This window comes from Tachypleus tridentatus, chromosome 8 (genome assembly GCF_004210375.1).
Source record: "Tachypleus tridentatus isolate NWPU-2018 chromosome 8, ASM421037v1, whole genome shotgun sequence".
Classification (NCBI taxonomy): domain Eukaryota; kingdom Metazoa; phylum Arthropoda; class Merostomata; order Xiphosura; family Limulidae; genus Tachypleus; species Tachypleus tridentatus.
The window spans coordinates 43,490,005-43,514,558 of NC_134832.1; the positions used below are offsets into that span (position 1 = coordinate 43,490,005).

The window sequence follows — 24,554 nt, forward strand, 5'->3', positions numbered from 1 at the left end:
TACAGTCGGAGTCCATGGACGACTTGTTACCTTTGGTTGCGTTTATTAACACGTAAAGCTGAAATACTTTTAAGAAATATTAGTTGTTTATTTTGTGTTAGGTATGATTTTTTGTTATTATTGTTGTTTAATGCGAGGGAAATTATTTTGCAATTATCAACTGTTTAAAACTTTGTTAAATGACTTAGGACGTTTCTCTGGAACCCTTTGCATACTTTACGTCATGTTGTCGAGAGTATCCACTCATTCCAAAAACATTTTTTAAGTTCGCAGTCATGTACTTGATAACCCATATTATCAACGCGATGTATTTTATCAAAGGTATTTTTTTAATATATGTACGATTCTACAATGAACAGATGTTGTTTCCAATTTATTGTTATAAGGTCGAAAACGTTCCTTTAAATGTATTTTGTAATTAATAATCTACAGTTAAGAACATTTAATTCTACCGAAATTCAAAATAATAATTATATATTGAAAGTTTGTTTGTTTGTGGTTAAGCGCAAAGTCATACAATGTGCTATCTGTGCTGTGTCCACTATGGGTATAAAAACCCTGTTTTGGCATTATAAGCCTTATTGCTGAGCCATTAGAATGATATATTTGAAGAAAATTCCTAAATTGCGCTTCTATATTTTCTATTGCATATGATGCGCTCCAGCAGCGAGTTTCCGGACATTAAAAACCGGATTTTCATACCTGTGGTGGGAACATCACGGAAAGCCCATTGTGTAACTTTGTGTTTAACCACAAACAAGAGTATGTTGTTTTGTTTAGGTTACCTCTATTTAAAGTAAGAAGTACCTTTTAAAAGAATTAAACGTACTAAAACGGAAATTAAAAATAAATTTGCTAAATGAAATTGGCAGTTTGTCTTTACTTGGCGAGTTTTCAATAGTTTTTAAATAACGGGAACATCAACTTTAGATCGTTCCAAGCTACGAAATCGCAGCCAATTAAAAACCTGATAAACCGTAACAGTTGGATACACCTGCAAAATTAATATAAATAAATTTATTACTCTGTTAATATGCAATTTAAAATATGCAAAATGAACTTTAAGTTTTAGTAATACAAGTGTAATTTTATGTCGATAATTTAAAATAAGAGAAACATTATAGGTTTTTAATGTAACAAAAGTATTTCGTTTTACAGCTGTAGATATAACATGAATAAAAATTGTCGAAAACGAGCTAAAAGGCAATCCGTACGAAATATAAGTTTTTTGAAACGTGGAAGGTGTAAGAATATGCATACAGTCGGTTAGATAGAAATTGTTAGCGTAGTTACCATGATAAGCTTCTATGTAATGTCGACACGAACTGAAAATCACTGTCATTTAGCTTATAAACCACGGCAACAATCAGTAATTAAAAAATAAACTTCAGGTAGTTGCGCGAGCTATTAGTTTAGTGTAAATTTTTAAATTGTAAGACAAAATGAAGTTGAGAATGAATAAAACGTGAACAGATATAGTAGAACATTATTCATGTATAACCCACTTAATAACTAACGAAAAGGCTAGATAAGAAAATTAATAGGTAAAACTATGAATGTTTTTCTCGTTATTTTATTATAACATTTAACTCTAGAAGTATTAAAATATTCAATGATAAATGTTCATTAATTTAATGTTTATCGTCATGTATGTATTAATGTTGTGAAGAAACTGTTCAGTTAAAATACAACTTTAGAAAGACATTTATGTTTTGTTCAGTCCTTGACTAAGCAATATGAAATATACATTGTACAATTCAATCAGAACTATATGTATTTAATGACATTAATGTATACAGTTTTTTAAAAGAAATTTGTTTGACAATGCCGTAAAACTTGTCTAAGCCGGAAACTGCATATAGCGGAAACGTGTACAAGCCGGAAATATCAAGATTTTGCAACATTATCTTAGAATTTTTCTTATAAAAGGCCCTCTATATGGCGGAACCTGTGTAACGCCGACAGAAAAACTATCTTCACCTACCTCATCTATTAACAAGTAGTATTAGAACCTGAATAAGGCAGAAAAAATGTTTTTGATTAAATATTAATTTTTTTATTTAATTAATAATTTGTTTAAATATTAATAAGTTCTCGGATATTTTATTACAGTAAGTATTGGTTAAATATATTCTGTTCTTTTTTCCGCCGTCATTATTTTTGCAGTTAAATTAGATTCATGATTTGTTGAAATATATTTGTCTTTTAAGTGCAAAATTCTACTCTTTCAACAATTCTCACGAAAAAAAAAAATTCCTATATTCCCCAGTCAAATTGTATGCAAATATGAAGGGAGAAAATAAACTTCATGAAAAGACCGTAGAATTGGCATTCTCTTTTAACTGCATAAGAAAGCCCATTAAACAAAACGAAACAATTGAAACTGGACACTTTCTTCAAATAAATTTGATTAAGATTTTATGTAGTTTTGTATATTTTAAATGTCTATTTTTGTTCTTATTCTAATAAATATAGCGTAAACATTATAATAATTTTATCCACAAACGTCTTACTTCTTTGAGTCAAGCAAGTATAAGATTCCGCTCAAGAATTATGTATAATTAAGGAAATGAATGTTCACTGTATAAGTCGGAAAACATGCTTAAGCTGAAAATTTTACTCGGTCTCCTGCGATTCTGCCTCAGACAGGTTTTTATTTCTACTCAATATTTTGCTATTATGGCAGTTTGTAAAAGCCTGAGGATTGAGCTATATTTCAATTCATCAGGGAAGATTAACCTCGAAATAATTTATAAATATAACATAATCGTATTACTTCACGGGTAAAATGAATTAATTGTGCACAAATAACTTTTTTTAGTTAATTATGATTGTTTTGTTTAAAGAGATAAGCGTATATTCAACATCCAGACCTTCGACATATTTCAGAGCGATGCACATAGTGCAGCGGCCTCTATTGTTTTTAATGTTAGATAGTTTTAACTTAAAATAAAATCAAAATGATTTTATGTAAAGTCTTTCAGCCATTTCTACTAACCTAAGTTACTTTAGGTGCTTCAATAACATGTGAATATACTGTCATAATTAACTATGTATTGTTATTCATTAGACGTGTTTGGATGAGGAATAAGAAAATTTATAGCATATATATATATAAATATATTATCTTTGTTTTTGAATTTCTTGCAAAGTTACTCGAGGGCTATCTACGCTAGCCGTCATTAATTTAGCAGTGTAAGACTATATAGAAGGCAGCTAGTCATCACCAACCACCGTCAACTCTTGAGCTACTGTTTTAACCAACGAATAGTGGGATTGACCGTCACTTTAACGCCCCTGCGGTTGAAAGGGAGAATATGTTTGGTGCCTAAACCACCAGGCCACACCTTGTCATATATTATGTATTAGTAAGACACCATTATGGAAATAATACTGTTATGTACAGAAAACATAATACAGTAAAATGTAAAGTGATGTAAGTTTTAGGATCCTTGAAATAACTCTCGTTTTAACGATTATTTGACAGGAATCACATATTTTATGGCTGCCATTGCTTTAGTTTTGTTTTGTTTTACTTTGTACCATAATAACCACAAAGGAACGATTTTTGATAAGTTTACTACTGAGAGAAGCAAAGCACATTCCTTAAGATAAATATACCCATTTTTTGTGAAGATTGCAAATTTATTAATGTGAAAAATGGTTGGTAACCATAAGGTCAATAAAAGTATATTATCGTCTTGTTTTGTTAAAACAGTGTGTAACTTTAGTGTCATTGGTGTTAGACAGGCACCCAAGACGTTTTGGCAAAATTTATTTATTTTTATTTATTTTCATACGCATTTTTTATTATAAAGTTTATATAATATATCATAACATTTTTAATGATGTTACACGAAGAAACACGCATTTTTTCAAATTAAACTTATTTATTTGAGAAAAATATATCAAGATAACTATAGCAGGAAAGCACAATAACATATAATGAAACTTATTATATCTGACATAAAGTGTTTTCTATCATTCCAACTAAATATGATGCGTCTAGGATTAAGAGTTTATTTAGAATTTCGCGCACTGCTACTCGAGGGCTCTTTGCGCTACCCGTCCCCAATTTAAAAAAGGCAGGTAGTCATCGCTAACCACTACTAATTGTTGGGTTACTCTTTTACCAACGAAACATGGGATTGATCGTAATATTACAACCCTCCCCGTACGGTTGAAAGGGCCAGCATGTTTGATGTGACGAAGATTTGAACCCGCGACCCTCACAGTACGAGTCGAGCGCTCAAACCACCTGGCTATGCTGACCCTACTATCAATACCGATCCACTGATTAGTATGCCGGATCGAAGATCTGAGGTGACGTGGTTCATGACGCGTTTTTACCAAAAAACCGCGCTTCGTGTTATATGAGTAAGGGTCAAATTACACGTTCAGGCTGAAGAGAGTAATCCAAGAGCTGGCGGTAGGCAGTGTTGACTAGATACCTTACCTCTAACCTATCATTTCAAAATTAGGGATAGTTAGCGCAGAACTCCCTTATATGGTTTTGTGCGGAATTGAATAAATAACAATACTCATTTAAATATATATATATATTGTATTCGAACATTGGTTAACAATCTTAACTGGTTTATGTTTGTTTGTTTGTTTGTTTTTTTGTTTTGGAATTTCGCACAAAGCTACTCGAGGGCTATCTGTGCTAGCCGTCCCTAATTTAGCAGTGTAAGACTAGAGGGAAGGCAGCTAGTCATCACCACCCACCGCCAACTCTTGGGCTACTCTTTTACCAACGAATAGTGGGATTGACCGTCACATTATACGCCCCCACGGCTGGAAGGGCGAGCATGTTTAGCGCGAACCCGCGACCCTCGGATTACGAGTCGCACGCCTTACGCGCTTGGCCATGCCAAGCCCAACTGGTTTATGTGCCCTCGATATTTAAGAGTTTGTTTCAAGTCTTTTATGTTGCCAAGTGTTCTTTGCATTTATTTCAAAGGGTAGATTAAATTAGTACAAAATACTGAATATTGGTACTTCGTATACAACTTATTGCTTTTATTAATACAGGGAGTAATATTATGCGCCATAATGTGTCTATAAGCCTTACTAATTTTGTCGCCCGCATCGGGTTTCGATATTTAATTTGCTGAAAACGTAGGTACTGAACTTAGTGAAGTATGTAAGAAAACGAAATAATAATATAAGTAAAGCTATTTAATAACGCACTTTTTATTTTTAAAAAACTCGTACACTATAAATTCTGCCTTGCCTTTAACTACAATGAAACAAACACTAAATAGTTTTGATGCCGCTGGCTTGAAATACAACGAAAATGTGTTTTCTTATATAAGAGTAACAATTAAAAGAAATGTGTTTCTCGGTGTAAGAATAATGATAACAAGTAATAGATTATATATACAAAAAAAGTTATTTTCAAGAGTTAATAATTTTTCAGATTATGACAGCAAAGGTTTAATAATGGACTTCATGGTCTGAAATTTCTGGAATAATTTCCTGTACCGAGCTGCTCATACACGTCAAGGTCAATTAGAAATCTTTCTAACCGTATTGTGTTTGTACACTTGGTATTTAAAAGATAGATCCAAATTTACGACACATCTAAAAATTGTGTAGCACTTGATTCTCTTTTACCACCCAGCCCCACAGTGGCTCAGCGCTAAGCTGACAGGCTTGCAACGCTCGAAGCGGATTTTGATAACTATGGTGCACAAAGCATAGATAGCTCATTGTGTAGCTTCGTGTTTAACAACAATAAACCATTTCACTAACTATGTTTTGCGCACCTTTTGGGAGTCCGCAGATATTTCAAGTAACGAATCAGTACTTGTCAGTAGAGAACTAATTTTAATGCGAATGGAAATAAAAAGCACACGCACTTTTCTTATGTTATCACAAACTTTTATTTGATTTGCTTGATTTTCATTCAGTTGTTCAAAGAAAATTTGTTACTTTATCACAGATCAGTTAGTCCAGCATGGCCTGGTGGGTTAAGGCGTTCGACTCATAATCTGAGGGTCGCGGGTTCGAATCCCCGTCTCACCAAACATGCTCACCCTTTCAGCCATGGGAGCGTTAAAATGTGACAGTTAATCCCACTATTTGTTGGTAAAAGAGTAGCCCAAGAGTTGGCAGTGGGTGGTGATGAGTAGCTGCTTTCCTTCTAGTCTTACACTGCTAAATTAGGGACGGCTAGCGCAGATAGTCCTTGTGTAACTTTGCGCGAAATTCAAAACAAACCAATTACAGATCAGTTTGGTTTTGATACAGCTGTTAGCATAGCAAAATAAAAAGACATGTATTTTACTCTATCATGACTTAAAATAATTACATTTCATTTCGAAGCCTATCAAAATTGTGTGTTGTGAAGTGTAAAGAACATCGATTTTAGGCCAGAATTTAAGAAATTAAAGGATTGCAACACTTTAATTCATTAGAAAATTATTTAAGCAAACGGCCAATTTACGGTAGTTAGCAGTATAAAATAACAAAAAATGCTATAATACGATATACATGAAACACACATTGCCAGATCAAGACAAAAGAGGCCTATTTAACGTGGGTTTGAGAAAGGAATGTAAAAAACAAGAGTTTAACGAAAAGAAATTAGACAGGGAGATGTAAGAGAAAAAGAATAAACTAAGAGAGGCGAAGGAAAAAAGTAATATGCTGCCAATAAGAAAGAAACATATTTCTGAATCTATATGTTATGGATTGTACTAATAAACAGCAGTGTGTTTTGTCTACATTGGTATGAGTTAACTCCTGACAGGAATTAGTACAACTTGAATAAAGTCGATGGGCACAATAAAAGAAAGCTAATTGGAAGTATAAAAGTTTCATAACAAAGTGGTGTTAGAGCGATCGTAACATAAACTTTCAAGTAAAAAAATCTAATAATTAACCTGGGTCTCCACTGCCGTTTTCCAAATATTTAAAACAATTAATACTACAACCTAATATGTACAAACAAATGGAATTATCCAAGAGTTGCCTTTCATGAATAATCTAAAACATTTAAAATGTTAAGTTGTTGCTTTTTTAAAATTTTATTGTGTTTAATGTTATGTTTTATATTTAATACTAGCAGAGACCTGCAAAATATTTGCGGTCAAATCAGTATCTTTATTGCGATAGTACTTTTTTAAATTCAGGTTTTATAGAGAAATACAAAATAATTCTAATTGCTTGTTTTTTTTTAATTTCGCTCAAAGCTACTCGAGGGCTATCTGCGCTAGCCGTCCCTAATTTAGCAGTGTAAGATTAGAGGGAAGGCAGTTAGTCATCACCACATACCGCCAATTCTTGGGCTACTCTTTTACCAACGAATAGTGGGATTGATCGTCACATTATAACGCCCCCACGGCTGGGAGGGATAGCATGTTCGGTGAGACCGGGATTCGAACCCGCGACCCTCGGATTACGAGTCGAACGCCTTAACATGCTTGGCCATGCTAGGCCCAATTCTAATTGCAGACACCGAAATTTACACCTTGACTTGTTTAGGCCTAACATCAGCTAAGTCTTCATTAAAAACACCCTAAATTTCAAAAAAGAGATAAAGTAACACTGTAAGTTATGTACGTTTTTATTTCTTATGTTTTTGCATTAGTTTAGTTAGGGCTAAACTTTTACTATAATTAATACTACCAATAAATGAACTTATAATGTTATTCCACGACCTAATGATAGACCTTTTAAAAATGTTGATATATTTTAATATGTTGTTGTACAAAACTTCCACTAAAATATATTTACAACCTCCTTTTGTTTCCATCGGTTGAAATGAAGTGCGTAACCATGAGCACGTAGGTGCATTTTCACTAGAGGCAAAAACTTGTATTATTGTAATAGGTGTTTGATGCACGATATAGCTGGTGATGACAATGTGTAGTGTATATAACATGTAGGTTGTATAGCTGATGATGACAACGTGTAGTGTATATAACATATAGGTTGTATAGCTGATGATGACAACGTGTAGTGTATATAACATATAGGCTGTATAGCTGATGATGACAACGTGTAGTGTATATAACATGTAGGTTGTATAGCTGATGATGACAACGTGTAGTGTATATAACATGTAGGTTGTATAGCTGATGATGACAACGTGTAGTGTATATAACATGTAGGTTGTATAGCTGATGATGACAACGTGTAGTGTATATAACATGTAGGTTGTATAGCTGATGATGACAACGTGTAGTGTATATAACATGTAGGTTGTATAGCTGATGATGACAACGTGTAGTGTATATAACATGTAGGTTGTATAGCTGATGATGACAACGTGTAGTGTATATAACATGTAGGTTGTATAGCTGATGATGACAACGTGTAGTGTATATAACATGTAGGTTGTATAGCTGATGATGACAACGTGTAGTGTATATAACATGTAGGTTGTATAGCTGATGATGACAACGTGTAGTGTATATAACATATAGGTTGTATAGCTGATGATGACAACGTGTAGTGTATATAACATATAGGTTGTATAGCTGATGATGACAACGTGTAGTGTATATAACATGTAGGTTGTATAGCTGATGATGACAACGTGTAGTGTATATAACATGTAGGTTGTATAGCTGATGATGACAACGTGTAGTGTATATAACATGTAGGTTTTATAGCTGATGATGACAACGTGTAGTGTATATAACATGTAGGTTGTATAGCTGATGATGACAACGTGTAGTGTATATAACATGTAGGTTGTATAGCTGGTGATGACAACGTGTAGTGCATATAACATGTAGGTTGTATAGCTGGTGATGACAACGTGTAGTGCATATAACATGTAGGTTGTATAGCTGGTGATGACAACGTGTAGTGCATATAACATGTAGGTTGTATAGCTGATGATGACAACGTGTAGTGTATATAACATGTAGGTTGTATAGCTGATGATGACAACGCGTAGTGTATATAACATGTAGGTTGTATAGCTGATGATGACATACGACAACGTAGTGTATATAACATGTAGGTTGTATAGCTGATGATGACAACGCGTAGTGTATATAACATGTAGGTTGTATAGCTGATGATGACAACGCGTAGTGTATATAACATGTAGGTGTATAGCTGATGTATAGCTGATGTTGACAATGACGTGTAGTGTAGTATATAACATGTAGGTTGTATAGCTGATGACAACAAGTGTATATAACATGTAGTGTATATAACATGTATATAACATGTAGGTTGTATAGCTGATGATGACAACGTGTAGTGTATATAACATGTAGGTTGTATAGCTGATGATGACAACGTGTAGTGTATATAACATGTAGGTTGTATAGCTGATGATGACAACGTGTAGTGCATATAACATGTAGGTTGTATAGCTGATGATGACAACGTGTAGTGCATATAACATGTAGGTTGTATAGCTGATGATGACAACATGTAGTTGTATAGCTGATGACATGCATAGGTAGGTGTATAGCTGATGATGACAACGATGACGACTGATGATGACAACGCGTAGTGTATATAACATGTAGGTGATGATGATACGTGTAGTGTATATATAACATGTAGGTTGTATAGCTGATGATGACAACGTGTAGTGTATATAACATGTAGGTTGTGATGATGACAACGTGTAGTGTATATAACATGTAGGTTGTATAGCTGATGATGACAACGTGTAGTGTATATAACATGTAGGTTGTATAGCTGATGATGACAACGTGTAGTGTATATAACATGTAGGTTGTATAGCTGATGATGACAACGTGTATTGTATATAACATTTAGGTTGTATAGCTGATGATGACAACGTGTAGTGTATATAACATGTAGGTTGTATAGCTGGTGATGACAAAGTGTAGTGTATATAACATGTAGGTTGTATAGCTGGTGATGACAAAGTGTAGTGTATATAACATGTAGGTTGTATAGCTGATGATGACAACGTGTAGTGTATATAACATGTGCTTCATACTCTGGTAAATAAATATTGAAATACCACCTTGGTTTAGAGTATAAAATCTGAACTTTCAGACTGTGGTATTACACAGTGCAACAATGTTATCAGTGCTAAGACAAACACCCAGTACACTATTGTGACTGGTGCTAATAACTAATGTAAGGAGTGTGACTTTTAAAAGTAAAAAAAAAAAAGAAAGTGAATAACGCGTTATATCAGATGTTTTTATAGCCACTATGATATCACGTGTAAAACAGGGAATGCTGAAAAAAGATTAACTTTGGTATATTTATGTGATAAAGATCTACATTCAGCCTTAGTTTTCCTGATTTACAACTGCTGAAAAAGGAAGGGCAATCAGTCAGTTGCGTCCGCCATTGACATGTTTACTCTTAACCGAAAAGCAAGATCGACGGCTACTTTTATAGCACGTCTTTAGCTGAACGGTGAGGAGCATGTCATTTAGTGGCATATCGTGGTTCGAACCTTAGATCTTCCGATTCACAATTTATTGTACTAATCATTAGATTGCACTTGTTCTAAGTATTAATTAAATAAAAGTGATAGAAATTACATTTAATAACAATCCAGTTAATATTGAAACGTTTGTTGTTCAAGTAAGTCGGTAATGTAAATGGCGTCTCAATCACTGCAATATGTGTCATATTCCAACCAACCGGAAGAGCCCTGGTGTTAGGCGAAATATCCCGTCGGCACTGAATGTCATAGGTTTAGTGTGGGTGAGATGTATAGTAAGATCGGCTTACCACTAGACGATTTTACAGTTACTAATGTATAACGCTACAGACAAGGTATCAAACATAGCATTTAGTACTTGATAACACGCACCCCGCTAGTACAGCGGTATGTCTCCGGATTTACAACGCTAAAATCAGGGGTTCGATTCCCCTCGGTGGGCTGAGCAGATAGCCCTATGTGGCTTTGCTATAAGAAATATACACACTTGATAACACAAAAGGAAAGTTATATACTTTTTAAAAATACATCGAAATCTTGTATGATACATGGTAGTATATTATTTTACCAAAATAAACTTAATTTGTATGTCACGTGTGAAATCTGATTATGTTAAAATATAGTTAACAGATATATCACGTACCTCACTAATAACATGACTGTGTATCTGAACATACGACATCACTGTACTATTAAATTTTTAATTTAAAATGTATTTTGTGAAATGCACGATATTGTGAATAAATATATATTGCAATATTAATAAGTTGTAGGTCCTACGTTACATCTTCTCTACACATTAAATATTTTATCAATAACTTTTCTTCTTTTTACATTGTGATGGAGTTACGGTTTTTACCACCTTGGACTGGACAAGATATTTTGTTGCTTAACCACTGGATCTAAAGAAGCGATTTTTAGAAAAGTAGACTAGTTTTGAACAACAGGAATGGATTTTATAATCCCAGAAGACATTATAACGTTTTTGTTTCCAAAAGATACAGGCAAAGGTTTGGGGTAACGATTTCGGGTCTCCGAGAAAATGGGTAACAATATTTGTTCAAGAAAATATGGGTGACGTTTATGAATGTATTATTCAAGAATCGAGGAATATTAACTATTGTTTAATGAGATAGGTCGGACGGAATTAAGATTTTTAAAACACCTGTATCCGAGGCCTTTGGAGTTCAGCAATTTTGTCTATTTTGACTAATAGGACTAGAATTAGATTACATATTTTATTATTTCTTAGAACGGTTTCATAGGACTTAAGTGTACTTGGGGATGGGCATTTCTGAATGATGTTCTGTAGCTAAGCCTACTTTATTACTTCAAACATAGTTTGGTAATATTTTATTTTCAAAATTCTATATCTTCGGTTTATCCCCTGCCGACTGTGCTTGCCACACCATACATAACCAATTGTTAAGTATTTTGATTCTTTTTAATTTAGAAGTTCTTCTCTAAAAGAAAAGTGTCACTAACAGATACAAATAATGATTCAGAATGTAAGTTATACATTTGTTGTACCGAGGACTATTACTTTGAGATACTGCTTATGCAACGTTGCCAGTAAAATTTAAAAACCATCACAAGTAGTTCGACTGATTCGAAGAATGACACAAGAGAAATACCCAACCAGAGACTGAGTTGTCCGCCCAGCTGGCTGTATAGTTCTGCGATCTAGAAAAGAATCACAACATTTTTTTTTTGCATTATCCTCTCAATAACAATGCAAAATAAACTAAAATTATAGGAATACAAACTACATATATGTTTTTACATCATAATCCAACAGTACAATATAAATGATTTTACATCGTAGACGAACAGTACAGTTTACATATTTTTGCGTTTGCTCAGTCTAAACATCCTAACAACTATTTTTTTAGTTAAAATACATGCAGTAAATTAATATCTGTCAATAACCAAAAGTTCTAATTATCAGCTCAATGTGTTTTATTCTTTTGTAAGTAACGACTCAATGAATGCTGTTTTTACTTCATTACCTTTTGTTTGAAATTAGCCAGTTTTGACTCATGACCTTCCTATGATTGTAAATGGTAATCATTAACTTAATATATCCATTAGTTACAAGTTCAACATTTTCTTTTAGTTGTAAGTAAGGACCACTTTTTAATGTTTTTTACTGATTACAACGTATAAGATTTAGCTCAGTATTTACCACGAATAGCATTTATATGTTTTATCTTAATTACTTTACTTTGATTGAAGGTAATAAACAGCATCTAAGTGCCTTCTACTGATTGTAAGTTTTAAGCTTAAGTTAATTTTCGTCAGTAGGTAAAACATATAAGGATGGGTAAAATGTTGTGTCATAATGTAAATGTAATTGTTGTTAAAAACTTAATTTGGGTTTTTATTACAAACATAAAATGGAATTAAAAAGCTACATTATTTGCTTCTAATGCAGATTCATAATTCTAAGTGGATAGTGTTCTTCAGAGAGTGTTTACACACATTACACTGTGAAGAAAATAGTTGATGACATACAAATGCTTTCCTTCTTTCCTTTTTGTGTACGAAAGAACAAATGTTTATGGCTTAACCTATTTTTTCACAGAGTAATAACATCTTACACACACACACGCACATATATATATATTATGAACTGTGGTGTTTGTCCAAGCGTTCATCTGTCTCTATCTGTTAACATATTGTTATGAATTAATCACACTGTTATTCACATTTCAAAATGTGGCGTAACATAAAGAATAAAAATATAGATTTATTGTATGTTATTGTTTAGAGGCTCTTGATACGACTGAAATGCTCAACAATTACGTTTTACAATGGGTAGTATAAGCAGTTCAGAGCTTTGGCTCTGAGTGAAACCAAGAGTGTAACACAAGTAACCTTTTTAAAGTCCATGAAAGTTGATAGATTAACTTAAGCTTTTCCAGTAAGTGAAAACGGGCACTTTTGATAAATTAATCTAAACGTTTCCTGTCACTGGGGACGAGTACTTCTGTTAGATAAACTTTTTCCGTCACGAAACGTTCACAGTAATGTCATATGCCATTCCTTTCAACCACATACATGACAGATTTACTGAACAACACCAGCTATTTGTTTTTCGTCCTCCGAAATAACGTCATTTTCAGTTTAGTTCTGTAGTTTTAAATCTAACTATACATAAAGAAGTTTCAATGGAAAATTGAGATGAAAATCTTTAATCTCTCTACTTAAGCAACGTAAGATTAATTAAATATTTACCTCATATTTTGGAACTTGTTGATAAACAATTTGGTGAAGAGTTTCGAAATAAATCTCCAGTCTGAGTAGATTTCCTTGGTAAGGGGCAGAGTATACATTGTTGGACTTAAGAGAAATTGTTTTAAATTACTCGAAAATAATAATAATAAATTATTTTAAAAATAAAGATGGATATCATCACAGAACGTTAATAATAAGAAATTATTTTAAAAAAGATGGATATAATGATAGAACATTAATAATAAGAAATTATTTTAAAAAAAGATGGATATAATGATAGAACGTTAATAATAATAAATTATTTGAAAAAAGATTGATGTAATCACAGAACGTTAATAATAAGAAATTAATTTAAAAAAAGATGGATATAATCACAGAACGTTAATAATAAGAAATTAATTTAAAAAAAAAGATGGATATAATCACAGAACGTTAATAATAAGAAATTATTTAAAAAAAGATTGATGTAATCACAGAACGTTAATAATAAGAAATTAATTTAAAAAAAAAAGATGGATATAATCACAGAACGTTAATAATAAGAAATTATTTTAAAAAAAGATGGATATAATCACAGAACGTTAATAATAAAAAATTATTTTTAAAAAAGATGGATATAATCACAGAACGTTAGTCGGATAACAAAATTATCTCAGTTTAGTTTCCCCTTTTTTAATGAAATTTATTAATAGTTAGCATCTCAGTATAACATAGTACATGCCACAAACATTTTATTTAAATAAATGCAAACCAACAATAAAATAACAATTTCGTCGTGAGTTTACTTACTGCTGTAGTGTTTTTTATTAGAAGTTACAGTTTTCACACCTCTAACTTGTAATAAATGAAGTAATAAATTTATATGCGAAGTAAATGTAGCCTGTAATATTGTTTCTTACAAAGGATGTCCAGTTTGGGAAATTGTCTAAATAATGACGTTGTAAGTCGAATCTGTAATAGTTTGTATTACGGTGTTTCTTACCAAATACTATTAACAAATTAATCTTTTGAAACACGGCTGTATTCATCAACTTGCCATAATAGTATAGAGCACAGTGTTGTACATCGGTTCTTTGATAAAAATAATAGTTTCGTAATAATGTGTTGTTCATCAAACATACTTATGCAGCAATGGTCTTGAACATTGTAATTTATATCAAATCTACTGATAAAGTAAACAAGATATAATACGTGAAACCTACTGGCAAAATATGTTATGAATTACAACGTTGTACGTCAAGCTTTCTGACAAAATAATCGTTTGTAATACGCTGTTGTATTTTCTGGAATATGATTTTGGTTATCGAACCTCTGACATTTATAATAATGGCCTGCAAATATGGTGTTGTTCATTAGTTTTCCTGGCAAAATAATGGTCTGAAATATGGTGTTATAAATGGAATCTAGGGACAAAATAATAATTTAGATTACAATGCAGTGCATAGAATCTAACAGTGAAAACAGCCGTCTGAAATACAACGTTTTACGTGGAATCTACTGGCAAAATAAATCTGAAACCTGTCTCTAGTAGCAGTAAAATTCTGGATTATATATCCGTTTTAGAAATGAAGTTGTATTTTAAAGTTGTTAGCGGGTTAATGAATAGTAGAATTAATCAATGGTTACACAAAAATACAACTTTCTTGTATAGAAAACGTACAGTAAGTTCACTATTTATATCTTCATATAATAGAAAAACACCCATAAATCTAGAATAAACCTAATAGAAAACATTCTTATTTTTTTACCTGTTAGATCCCTGTATTTATACGTTTAATAAGAAAAGGACAGTCTTTATTTTTCAACATTGATATTAAATATATAAAATGTTTGTTTGTTTTGGAATTTCGCACAAAGCTACTCGAGGGCTATCTGTGCTAGCCGTCCCTAATTTAGCAGTGTAAGACTAGAGGGAAGGCAGCTAGTCATCACCACCCACCGCCAACTCTTGGGCTACTCTTTTACCAACGAATAGTGGGATTGACCGTCACATTATACACCCCCACGGCTGGGAGGGCGAGCATGTTTAGCGCGACGCGGGCACGAACCCGCGACCCTCGGATTACGAGTCGCACGCCTTACGCGCTTGGCCATGCCAGGCCTAAATATATAAAATAACAGATGTACACAACATACGTTACGTGAAGCCAAGATTGTTGAAGATACCATCAGATCGTAAGTTGTTGACCTGTAAACACAAGAAATTCAGTTATGATGTCAAAGTGGGGAAGATTTCCGTTGCATAACAATTATAGAATGTTGAAGTCAAAAGTAATGAACATGTAAAATAAAGTTCTGCACTTTTTATATTTTTTAGCTCAAGGTTTATGAAAAACAACAAATATTACTTATTTAAATAGCTATTTTATAAAAAAAAACTCGTAGTATTGAAATGTAGACATTTTTTGTTAATTTTTGTATCAATGTATCATATATCAAGTTAGGCCAATAGGTGACTTTATTTAAATATTGTATACTGATGACTCAAACAATTGTTAGGCCTGATTCGGAAAGATTTTTCAACAGAATGTTATTGAGACATCGAGTAAACTGCAGCATTCTGCTTTCAAAATTCAAAATCGTATTAACAGAAATAAAGTAATTTTGCATTCCTGTCGATAGTAATATTTTGTACAAATAGTGATAAAATATTTTTAATAAGTAAATTACTGTATACATTTCAGATCTTTTGCAGAACATCAGTGACCTCTATAGCTTCTGCAGGACAATTATAATTGATTTTGTCTAATGTTAGTAGGTATCTTTGGGAAATATCTTGAAGTTCAGTAACTTCTACAGGTTGACGGATATCATGAAAATTGTTGTTTCTATAGGAACAAATCCTGGACGTTGTTGTTGAATGTCCAGGAATCTATCTTATATACCACTCGATTACAACAAAACTTTTTATGTATTACTGTACGCAATACTCACACTGCTAAGGTATTCAGAATAATCGGTAATAATTTATTACCAAATTAAAAAGTCGCATAATTTAATTATCTTTTAGTTCTATTTAAAAAACAGGGAAAAGTGAATGGGAACAACAGAATAATAGCAGGTATTCTGTAGATTACTGTGGTATTTTTATTTTTGTAGAATATTAGAATATATCTTAAAGATTTTGTTAGATATCCAGCAGTTTATACCTTCTACCGAAGTAGAACTCACAAAGAATATCGAATATTTTTTATCTTTTTTTAAAAATATATTTCAATTATAACGTTTAGACCAATAGAATATGTACTTTCATGACACAAGCTATTTTTAGTTATTACATTCTGTAAAATGATAAAGTTTTTGTGCCCAAACGTTGTAACAATATAATTTAACTATTTTAACTTGTTAATAAACGTAAAAGTTTATATTTTTTGTTACAGGTAACAGCTGTCATGCACGTTAATCTTAATGTCATTATTGGTTATCACAGAAAATAGTTTGGTGAAAACAACCATATCTCAATCACGTATCTATACCTGAATATAAACCTACTTCCACCCCTAGTTGTCTTCCTTTCTTTTTACTGGTTTGTCATTGATTTTAAAAGCTATAGCAGTTGCTTTTCTAGCAACTGTTAGTTTTCTACAGTAAAAAGAATTAAGACACTTATTAACCCAGTACTTAAGTAAACTCGACATTATTCTAAGACTTTTGTTAAATTACTATCAACTGAAATTTTAGTAGTTGAAATTATCATGAGCCTAGAACTTTTCATTCATAAAATAAAATAAGAATTATCTAAAAGGAAAAAAACAGAAATTTTGAATATCTTGTACTGCTACTGTAGACCTTTAAGAAATGAAATGAAGAGGCTATTTAGTTGATATACTTACTGACATGGTAGCGGACAATGACATAAGTCAGCCTTGGCCCTTAGGTCATTATGCACTTCGTCCAAACAACAAACTGTAATAAAACATAACGTTTTAAGAAATATTTCTAATATTTAAATTCGGATGTTTTGTTTAGTAATAATTGCTTGATGTTTCGAGAGTTCGTGAGTTAGTGTAGTGATACAAAAAAAGACCAGAATGAGTGAATTATAAAACAATCAGTTCAATGATATTTAGTTAAAGAGTTTAGTCAGTAGGAGTGAAAGTGTTTATTACTGAAAGTGTTTATTACTGATTCACTTAGTTCATTCAGTCTGGTTGTGAATGACTCAGTCATTGTGTTAGTTATCCAGTGATCAGAAATTTAATCAGCGAGTTACTCAACGTGTTTATTATTAATTGCTTGACGAGAAAATTTTATAAGTAATTTCAGCTTTATATTTTCAGCTTAATACTGGTTTCGGAGTATCTGTTGGAACGTTGTCGTAAGATTACGTCTACTAGTAAACGTAGCCTGTAGCTGTATAGAACGTTATTGAAGAAATAAATTAACTTGTTATCGTTAAGTGAACTGGGTTGTGCACTACGTTAACGGAATAACGCAAAAGAAACACTACCCCCAATAATAGAACAGGGTAAAACAATAATGGTTAATCTAGGGAATTTCCAAAAATACGTGTAAGTTCTCCTAACTTACCTTGAATTCTATTCATGAAGTCGCACAGAACAGCATCTTTTATAAAAGGGTCCAGTGTCGGGTCAATGCAGTTGCATCTTCTCATGTTTTCTTCTTGAACACAGTTTGTCATGCACATCTAGATAAGTAAATTATCCATAAGCTGCACTAACACTATAATGCATCTAGCATGTAAATATGCATATTTTGGTGAGATAAATATCAACCACAAACGTATGCTTATTTTTTTACTAAACATTTCTAAGCACACTTGTTTGATTATTAACATGGCGTTAAACATTCCTAAATACACTAATTTCATCATTAACAACAGGACATTTGAAATTCTGAAGTATCTTCAAAAATGTGATTATAAATAAAGGGTATCTATTGCAATATTGCAAGGCAAAAAGTTAAAATTATGAAAATGAGACTAATAGAAAATGTCTTTAAACATAGCTCCCAAAAGCGTTGAGGGACATTTCATGTATTAGATATGATTCTAACGCAGATATCGAACTAGTTAGCAGCCACTGAGAATCAATTAGGGGTTTTAAGACTCCCAATTAAATATTACAAATTGATGTTAAATTAAACAATCATCGTAATATTTAGATACTAGTGAAAGTACCCGACTTCTTTCGAGTTATTAGGTTGACAAATCCTGGATGATATGTTAGTGTGTCTATTCTGAACCTGTGTTAACCAGAGGGTGCAAAGAAGCCACGAAGATGGTTTCCATGAAATCTTACAAGTATACTGGATATTGGCATGATTTAAAAAAAAATTAATAAGTCAGCCTAAAGTAAAGACATAGTGTGAGATAACCTAGCCTATTGCCAAGTGTATAATTTTATCATATAAGTAAAAATAAAGATTGAATTTTAAACGTAAATTGTTTCTGAAATTAATGTATTTTCTGTTATATCACTAACGTTCCTAATAAAAAATAAGTGTCTGTAATCAATGAAGACTCTAAATTAAGAAATCAACAGGCATTTTTCCAGTTTTATCATTTATATATTTCATTTTATACTTTTAGTACTTAGACTAACGATAATATCTGTTTGTTTTATTGTTAAGCAACAAAACATAAAAACCATTGTTGGAACGTATTGTTATCAAAACGCAATGACTTTTCTATATACTTGAAGTTGTCAAGCTCCCTGATATACTACACAGTATACTATGGGGTGGAAGTACTTGCTTCGTCATTTTTGAAAGGCTATAAGCTAGTTTGATATAATAAAAGAGCACTTTTGTCTGTGATTTCTATGTATAACAATAAAAGAGTTTGATTATGGGTCTATGTGTCTGTTTAACCTCCATAACTCCAAAAGGAAAGAACCTAAAAACCTAACATTATGCATATATATTAAGTGGACCCTGAGAGTGTGCAGCTGAGTATTATTACTTATGCATGCACATGCACGTATTTTTTTTTTCTAAAGAAAACAAGTGAAAACCCATACGGAAAAGAATATGTGACCACCATAGCTCCAAGAACAAAGAACCCAGAAAGTTGAAATTTTGCACACTTTACTAAGTGAATCTTGAGGATGTGCACCTTGGTATTATGATCTATCTTACTCACGTGCGTATGCACATGCGTATCTTTTTAATGAGGCAACCTAGTAAAGACACATAGAAAAGAAGCAGTTTCTTATATAACAACGTCTACCATATACAAAAGCCAGTGCGTTTTGGCAAACAATGCATTCCAACAATGACTTTTATATTATGTTGCTAGCAATAAGAGTATAACTTGATATCATTGTTAAAAGGCTATGTGCTGAATGTATAAAATGAAATGTATAAAATACAAAATTAATATATATATATATATATTTGTTGTCTTCTAATTTAAAGGCTCCGTTAATTAAAGAAGTTTGTTCTTCATTATTTAAGTTTAAAATCGGAGGACAAGATAGAGTGAAGGTTACCTTTATAAACAGGTCACGTCCCATAAAGGAGCAACAAAAGTATGTAGATTATACTTTCATACTAAAATGAGTTCTTAGTATACACAGTGACATAGTTATATTTATAATAAATCAACCTAATAACCCAAATAAAGCCAGATATTTTTTCTTATGTAACCAGTATAGCTCCATGAGGAAATAACCTAAAAACCTGAAATTGTGCACAGATACTCAGTCTACCCTGAGGATGTTCACCTGAGTATTATTACTTATCCATGTAGGTGCGCGCATCTTTTTATTGGAATTAAACACATGGAAAAGAAATGTGACCATCATAGCTCCAAGAAGAAAGAACCTTGAAACCCGAAATTTCTCTTTTCCACCCAAGCTAAGTGAACCTTGAGGTGTGAACCTGGATAGTATTACTTATTTTATCTACGTGTGTGTGCTTTTTTGTAATAAGGCAAGCTAGCGAGAAACAACATAGAAGAGAAGTGATTCCTTACATAACAACTTCTAATATATAAAAAATCCAGTGCCTTTCAACAATGGATTTTATGTGATTTTGCTTAGCAATAAAAGTGCGTAGGTTATACTTTTATGTTAAAATGGACTCAGAATACACACACTGTCAACCTAATAACCTAAGTTTAGTCAGGTATTTTCGCTAGTTTGTAATATAAGGAACTACTTCTTTTCTATACGGTTTTACGTTAGCTTGCCTCATTAAAAAACGCGCATGCGCATGCGTGCACGTAAATGGACAAGATAAATAATAATACCCAGGTGCACAACCTCAAGGTCTACTTAGTTTGGATGCAACATTTCAGGGTTCTAGGCTTTTTCCTCTTGCAGCTATGTCGGTTACTCACACACACATACTCACACAGACATGATTCTTTATTATTATAAAATAATAATAATATTGTAGTAGAAATAAAACACCCCATCTCCACTTTTCTAAGAGTCCAAACATCTATTCTTTTAATAATTATTAAACAACGGTATAGGGTTAAACGCCCTTACCTTATTGCTTCTATAATAACTATTCAAACTTCTATTCGCCTTGAGGGCTTAGTGTAGTTGTGCCTCAAATGTATTTTTAAAACTATGAGGCGTTCTCCTTAGGAGGCGGACTCTTGGCAGGAGAGTCCAAAAATAACGACGGAAGAAACAGAAAAGTTGAAGATGACGATAACTAAACAGAACTATAAATTCCTTTTAAATCTTTTTCTTTCTTTCTATCACATTTACTCACTCCTTATAAGCATTTTTCATTATAAAAATTACAAATGGGTAAAAATGTATTGATTTTGCTGTTGTTATTTACGAAAATGTTAATTTGAAGGAGGCACAACTGAAACTTTGTTTAGTTAAGGGATCGCTGCTATTTAAAGTACAGAAATCAACCCCTCAATATCCTGGTACTTATGTCCAAACATCATATTGGAGGCTGTAATGCGAACCTCAAGGAGAGTTTTCTGTCTCCCAGTTGATGTATAATATTCTTATTATTATATTTCTTACTATTTTTGTTTATTTATTTTGTAAGTATCCGTATTTCTACATCTTGTTGCAGGCAGGGAGCTAGAACACTCACATCTACTCCATTTCTCTTTTCTTCTAACATGTAAGACCAGCAAAATTGAGGTTAAACTGGATAGATGGTGCACTTCTAACATAATTTGGATCTTCCGTCGGTAACTCAAAAAATCAGGTCATATTTCATAATTAACCACCTTATGATTTGCGTACCGGTGTTGGACATTCATTTCCTGGCTGAATTTGTATTACTTTGTCAAGTGTATTATTCGTTTATTTATTTACTTTTTATTTGCTCCCCCTCCAAGTGCCACAGTAGTATGTCTGCGGGTTTCAATAACCCTGATGGTCAGAGCACAAATAGCTCTTTGTGTAGTTCTCTGCTTAATAATGAACAACTTATTTATTTAATCTTTCTTTTCCTATTCTATAAATTTACAGTTAATAATATTTCATATTAAATTTGGATATACTGTGTAAATTTCATGCTATCCTTTTATTGAGGGCCCGGCATGACCAAGGGGTTAGGGCACTCGACTCGTAGAGAAGGTCGTGGGTTCGAATTCCCGTCACACCAAACATGCTTGCCTTTTCAGTCGTGGGGGCGTTATATTATGTCGGTCCATCCCACTATTCATTGTTAGAGATTAGCTTAATAGTGGACAGAGATAACTAGTTGCTTTCTCTCTAATCTTAAACTGCTAAATTAGAGATGGCTAGTGCAGATAGCCCTCGTGTGGTTATGCATGAAATTCAAATAAAGTTTCTATGTGATCTTGTCTGTTTATTGAAAGTTTTTAGCCAACTTAGATGATTAAACATATATTCAAAAACAACTTGTATAAAACAATAAAAACCCGTCTTTTCTTAGCAGGTATACACATTTCTTCAATGTGATGTTTTAAAACCTCTACTCACTTCTTGTGTATATCCTTTCTCTCCTGGGCTTATAATATTTTCCTTACACTTATCTTGGTAAGGTGCCTTCAGTCTTTTTCTTGAAATCTAGAAAACAGTGTATGGCACACAATTTATTTGATGTAAAATGCCATAACCATTATTAAAATAACAACATCTATAGACACGTCAATATAAGAACAACACAATTCGAGAAGTCGGTTAGTCAGTTTAAACTCTCCATACTAAAAGAGACAATTCTAATGCACTGTAACACTTTTGGTTGGTCAACTTGAACTTTCTCTATTACAGCAAGGTTTAATGCATTGCAACACTCATTGTTGGTCAGCTTAACTTTTCTCTACTACGACGGCAAGGTTTAGTGTATTGTAATATTCATTGTTGATCAGCTTAAACTTTCTCTGTTAAAATAGTAAGATTTAATGTATTGTAATTCTCGTTGCTGGATTAAACTTTCTATACTAAAACAGCAAGGTTTAGAATATTGTAAAATTCGTTGTTGGCCAGCTTAAACTTTCTCTTTTAAAAAGAGTAGTGCCTAACGTATTGTAAAACTTGAGATTGAATTAACAGCAGTTTAACCATGGGCTGGAAAGTATCAATAGATAAGGTAATACAACACGAACATAGGCCTGTGAAGTTAAACTTCATAAAAAGTTGTTTTGGTGTTAATAATGAATTTTCAATAATTCAGTTTCTCAGATTTTAAAAACTATCTTCTTTTTTCTATCATGGAAGAATTTTGTTTACAAATTGGGAGGAAAAACTCTTACTCACATCAATTATTATTTCATATATCCGAAAATCTTTGAAGACTCTTTTGGAAAGCTCAAATCTCTCAACAAATCATTAAGCTCACTTTGTATGGAAAGTTGTGATTAACCAGACGTTTACAGGTTGGAAATAATCCTTATCATAATTTCTATTGTTATCAGATTTAGAATCAGATGAAACTGTATCAAAAGTCTTTGGTGGAGTAGGTTCGGATACAACAGGTACATAAACAACAACTCTTATAGAAAATTGAAGGTTCGGATAAGAAATTTCCTTTCTAGTTCCAATGTTGTAACCTTGCATGTTACGTGACCCAAAATAGCAGTCATCGCCTTGACTTTTAGGTTTTATTAGACCAAAGGGCAAAGACCTTTTCTTACCTTCAGTCCATCGATTCAACTCTTTGACACAAAGGTTGTAAATTGTATGCGAAGAATATCATTTGTCTTGGTCCTCTAATGTTTTGCCTTTGTTTATTTACAACATTTTTACCACAAGTATAACACAATACCTACTCTTCATTTCCCTGTTGTTTTGATGAAACCTTTCCTTTTGTTTTTCGCTGAAAGCATCAAGATTCTCTGGGAAATAGTCAATATGTGAGTGTAAAGAATGAACCTTCAAGCTCATATTACAATTGAATTCTTTGAATTGATCAAAAATGGTATTGACATCTCTGTGGTTTCTAGACTCATTCTTAACTTTAGCCCATTGTCTCAACCTTTCGACACAAACGGTGCAAACTTTATGCATAGCTCATGATTTATCTGGGTCCAAAATACACGTAATACGCTTTATTTTTGACAATTTTGAAATGGTTTGCTTTTGTTTCTTTACAACAAATTTACCATGAATATAACAGAACGTGTTTGGATCATTTACACAACCTATTTTTGCCATAGTGAAGAATACATAGTATTGAAAAGCAAAAAATTATATCATATTACATGCACAAACAAACACTATCCAGAAATGACAAATCATTCAACCTGTTAACCGTTTGTATACTAGCGATGTGTTTCTCATGAGTTCTAAAACGATAGAAGACTCTCACGTCGCGATTGGTCTAGAGAAATCTATAACCAGCGGTTTTCAACATTTCGTTATTAGCAAAATGTTACCCGATTTCAATTAAAATGATTCATTTATGTAAAAATACATATAAGGTTTTGTGTAAAATCTGTTCGTGATGTAGACAAATGAATATCTTTTAGTGTTAACAATTTCAAGACAATAAAACCTTCGCA

At 32.5% G+C, this 24,554-nt stretch overlaps 1 protein-coding gene across 1 annotated transcript in view; it reads right to left on the reverse strand.

The window, feature by feature from the left end:
* Positions 1-11,690: 11,690 nt before the first annotated feature.
* Positions 11,691-24,554, reverse strand: part of LOC143224134 (acid-sensing ion channel 4-B-like) — a 34,621-nt gene continuing 21,757 nt past the window's right edge. The window contains exons 6-11 of the mRNA XM_076452583.1: positions 22,534-22,620; positions 18,173-18,290; positions 17,476-17,548; positions 15,779-15,830; positions 13,643-13,747; positions 11,691-12,088 (exon numbers count right to left, since the gene is read on the reverse strand). Of these exons, the coding sequence (XP_076308698.1) occupies positions 11,945-12,088; positions 13,643-13,747; positions 15,779-15,830; positions 17,476-17,548; positions 18,173-18,290; positions 22,534-22,620 (579 nt within the window). The 3' untranslated portion in view covers positions 11,691-11,944. The remainder of the gene's footprint in view (positions 12,089-13,642; positions 13,748-15,778; positions 15,831-17,475; positions 17,549-18,172; positions 18,291-22,533; positions 22,621-24,554) is intronic.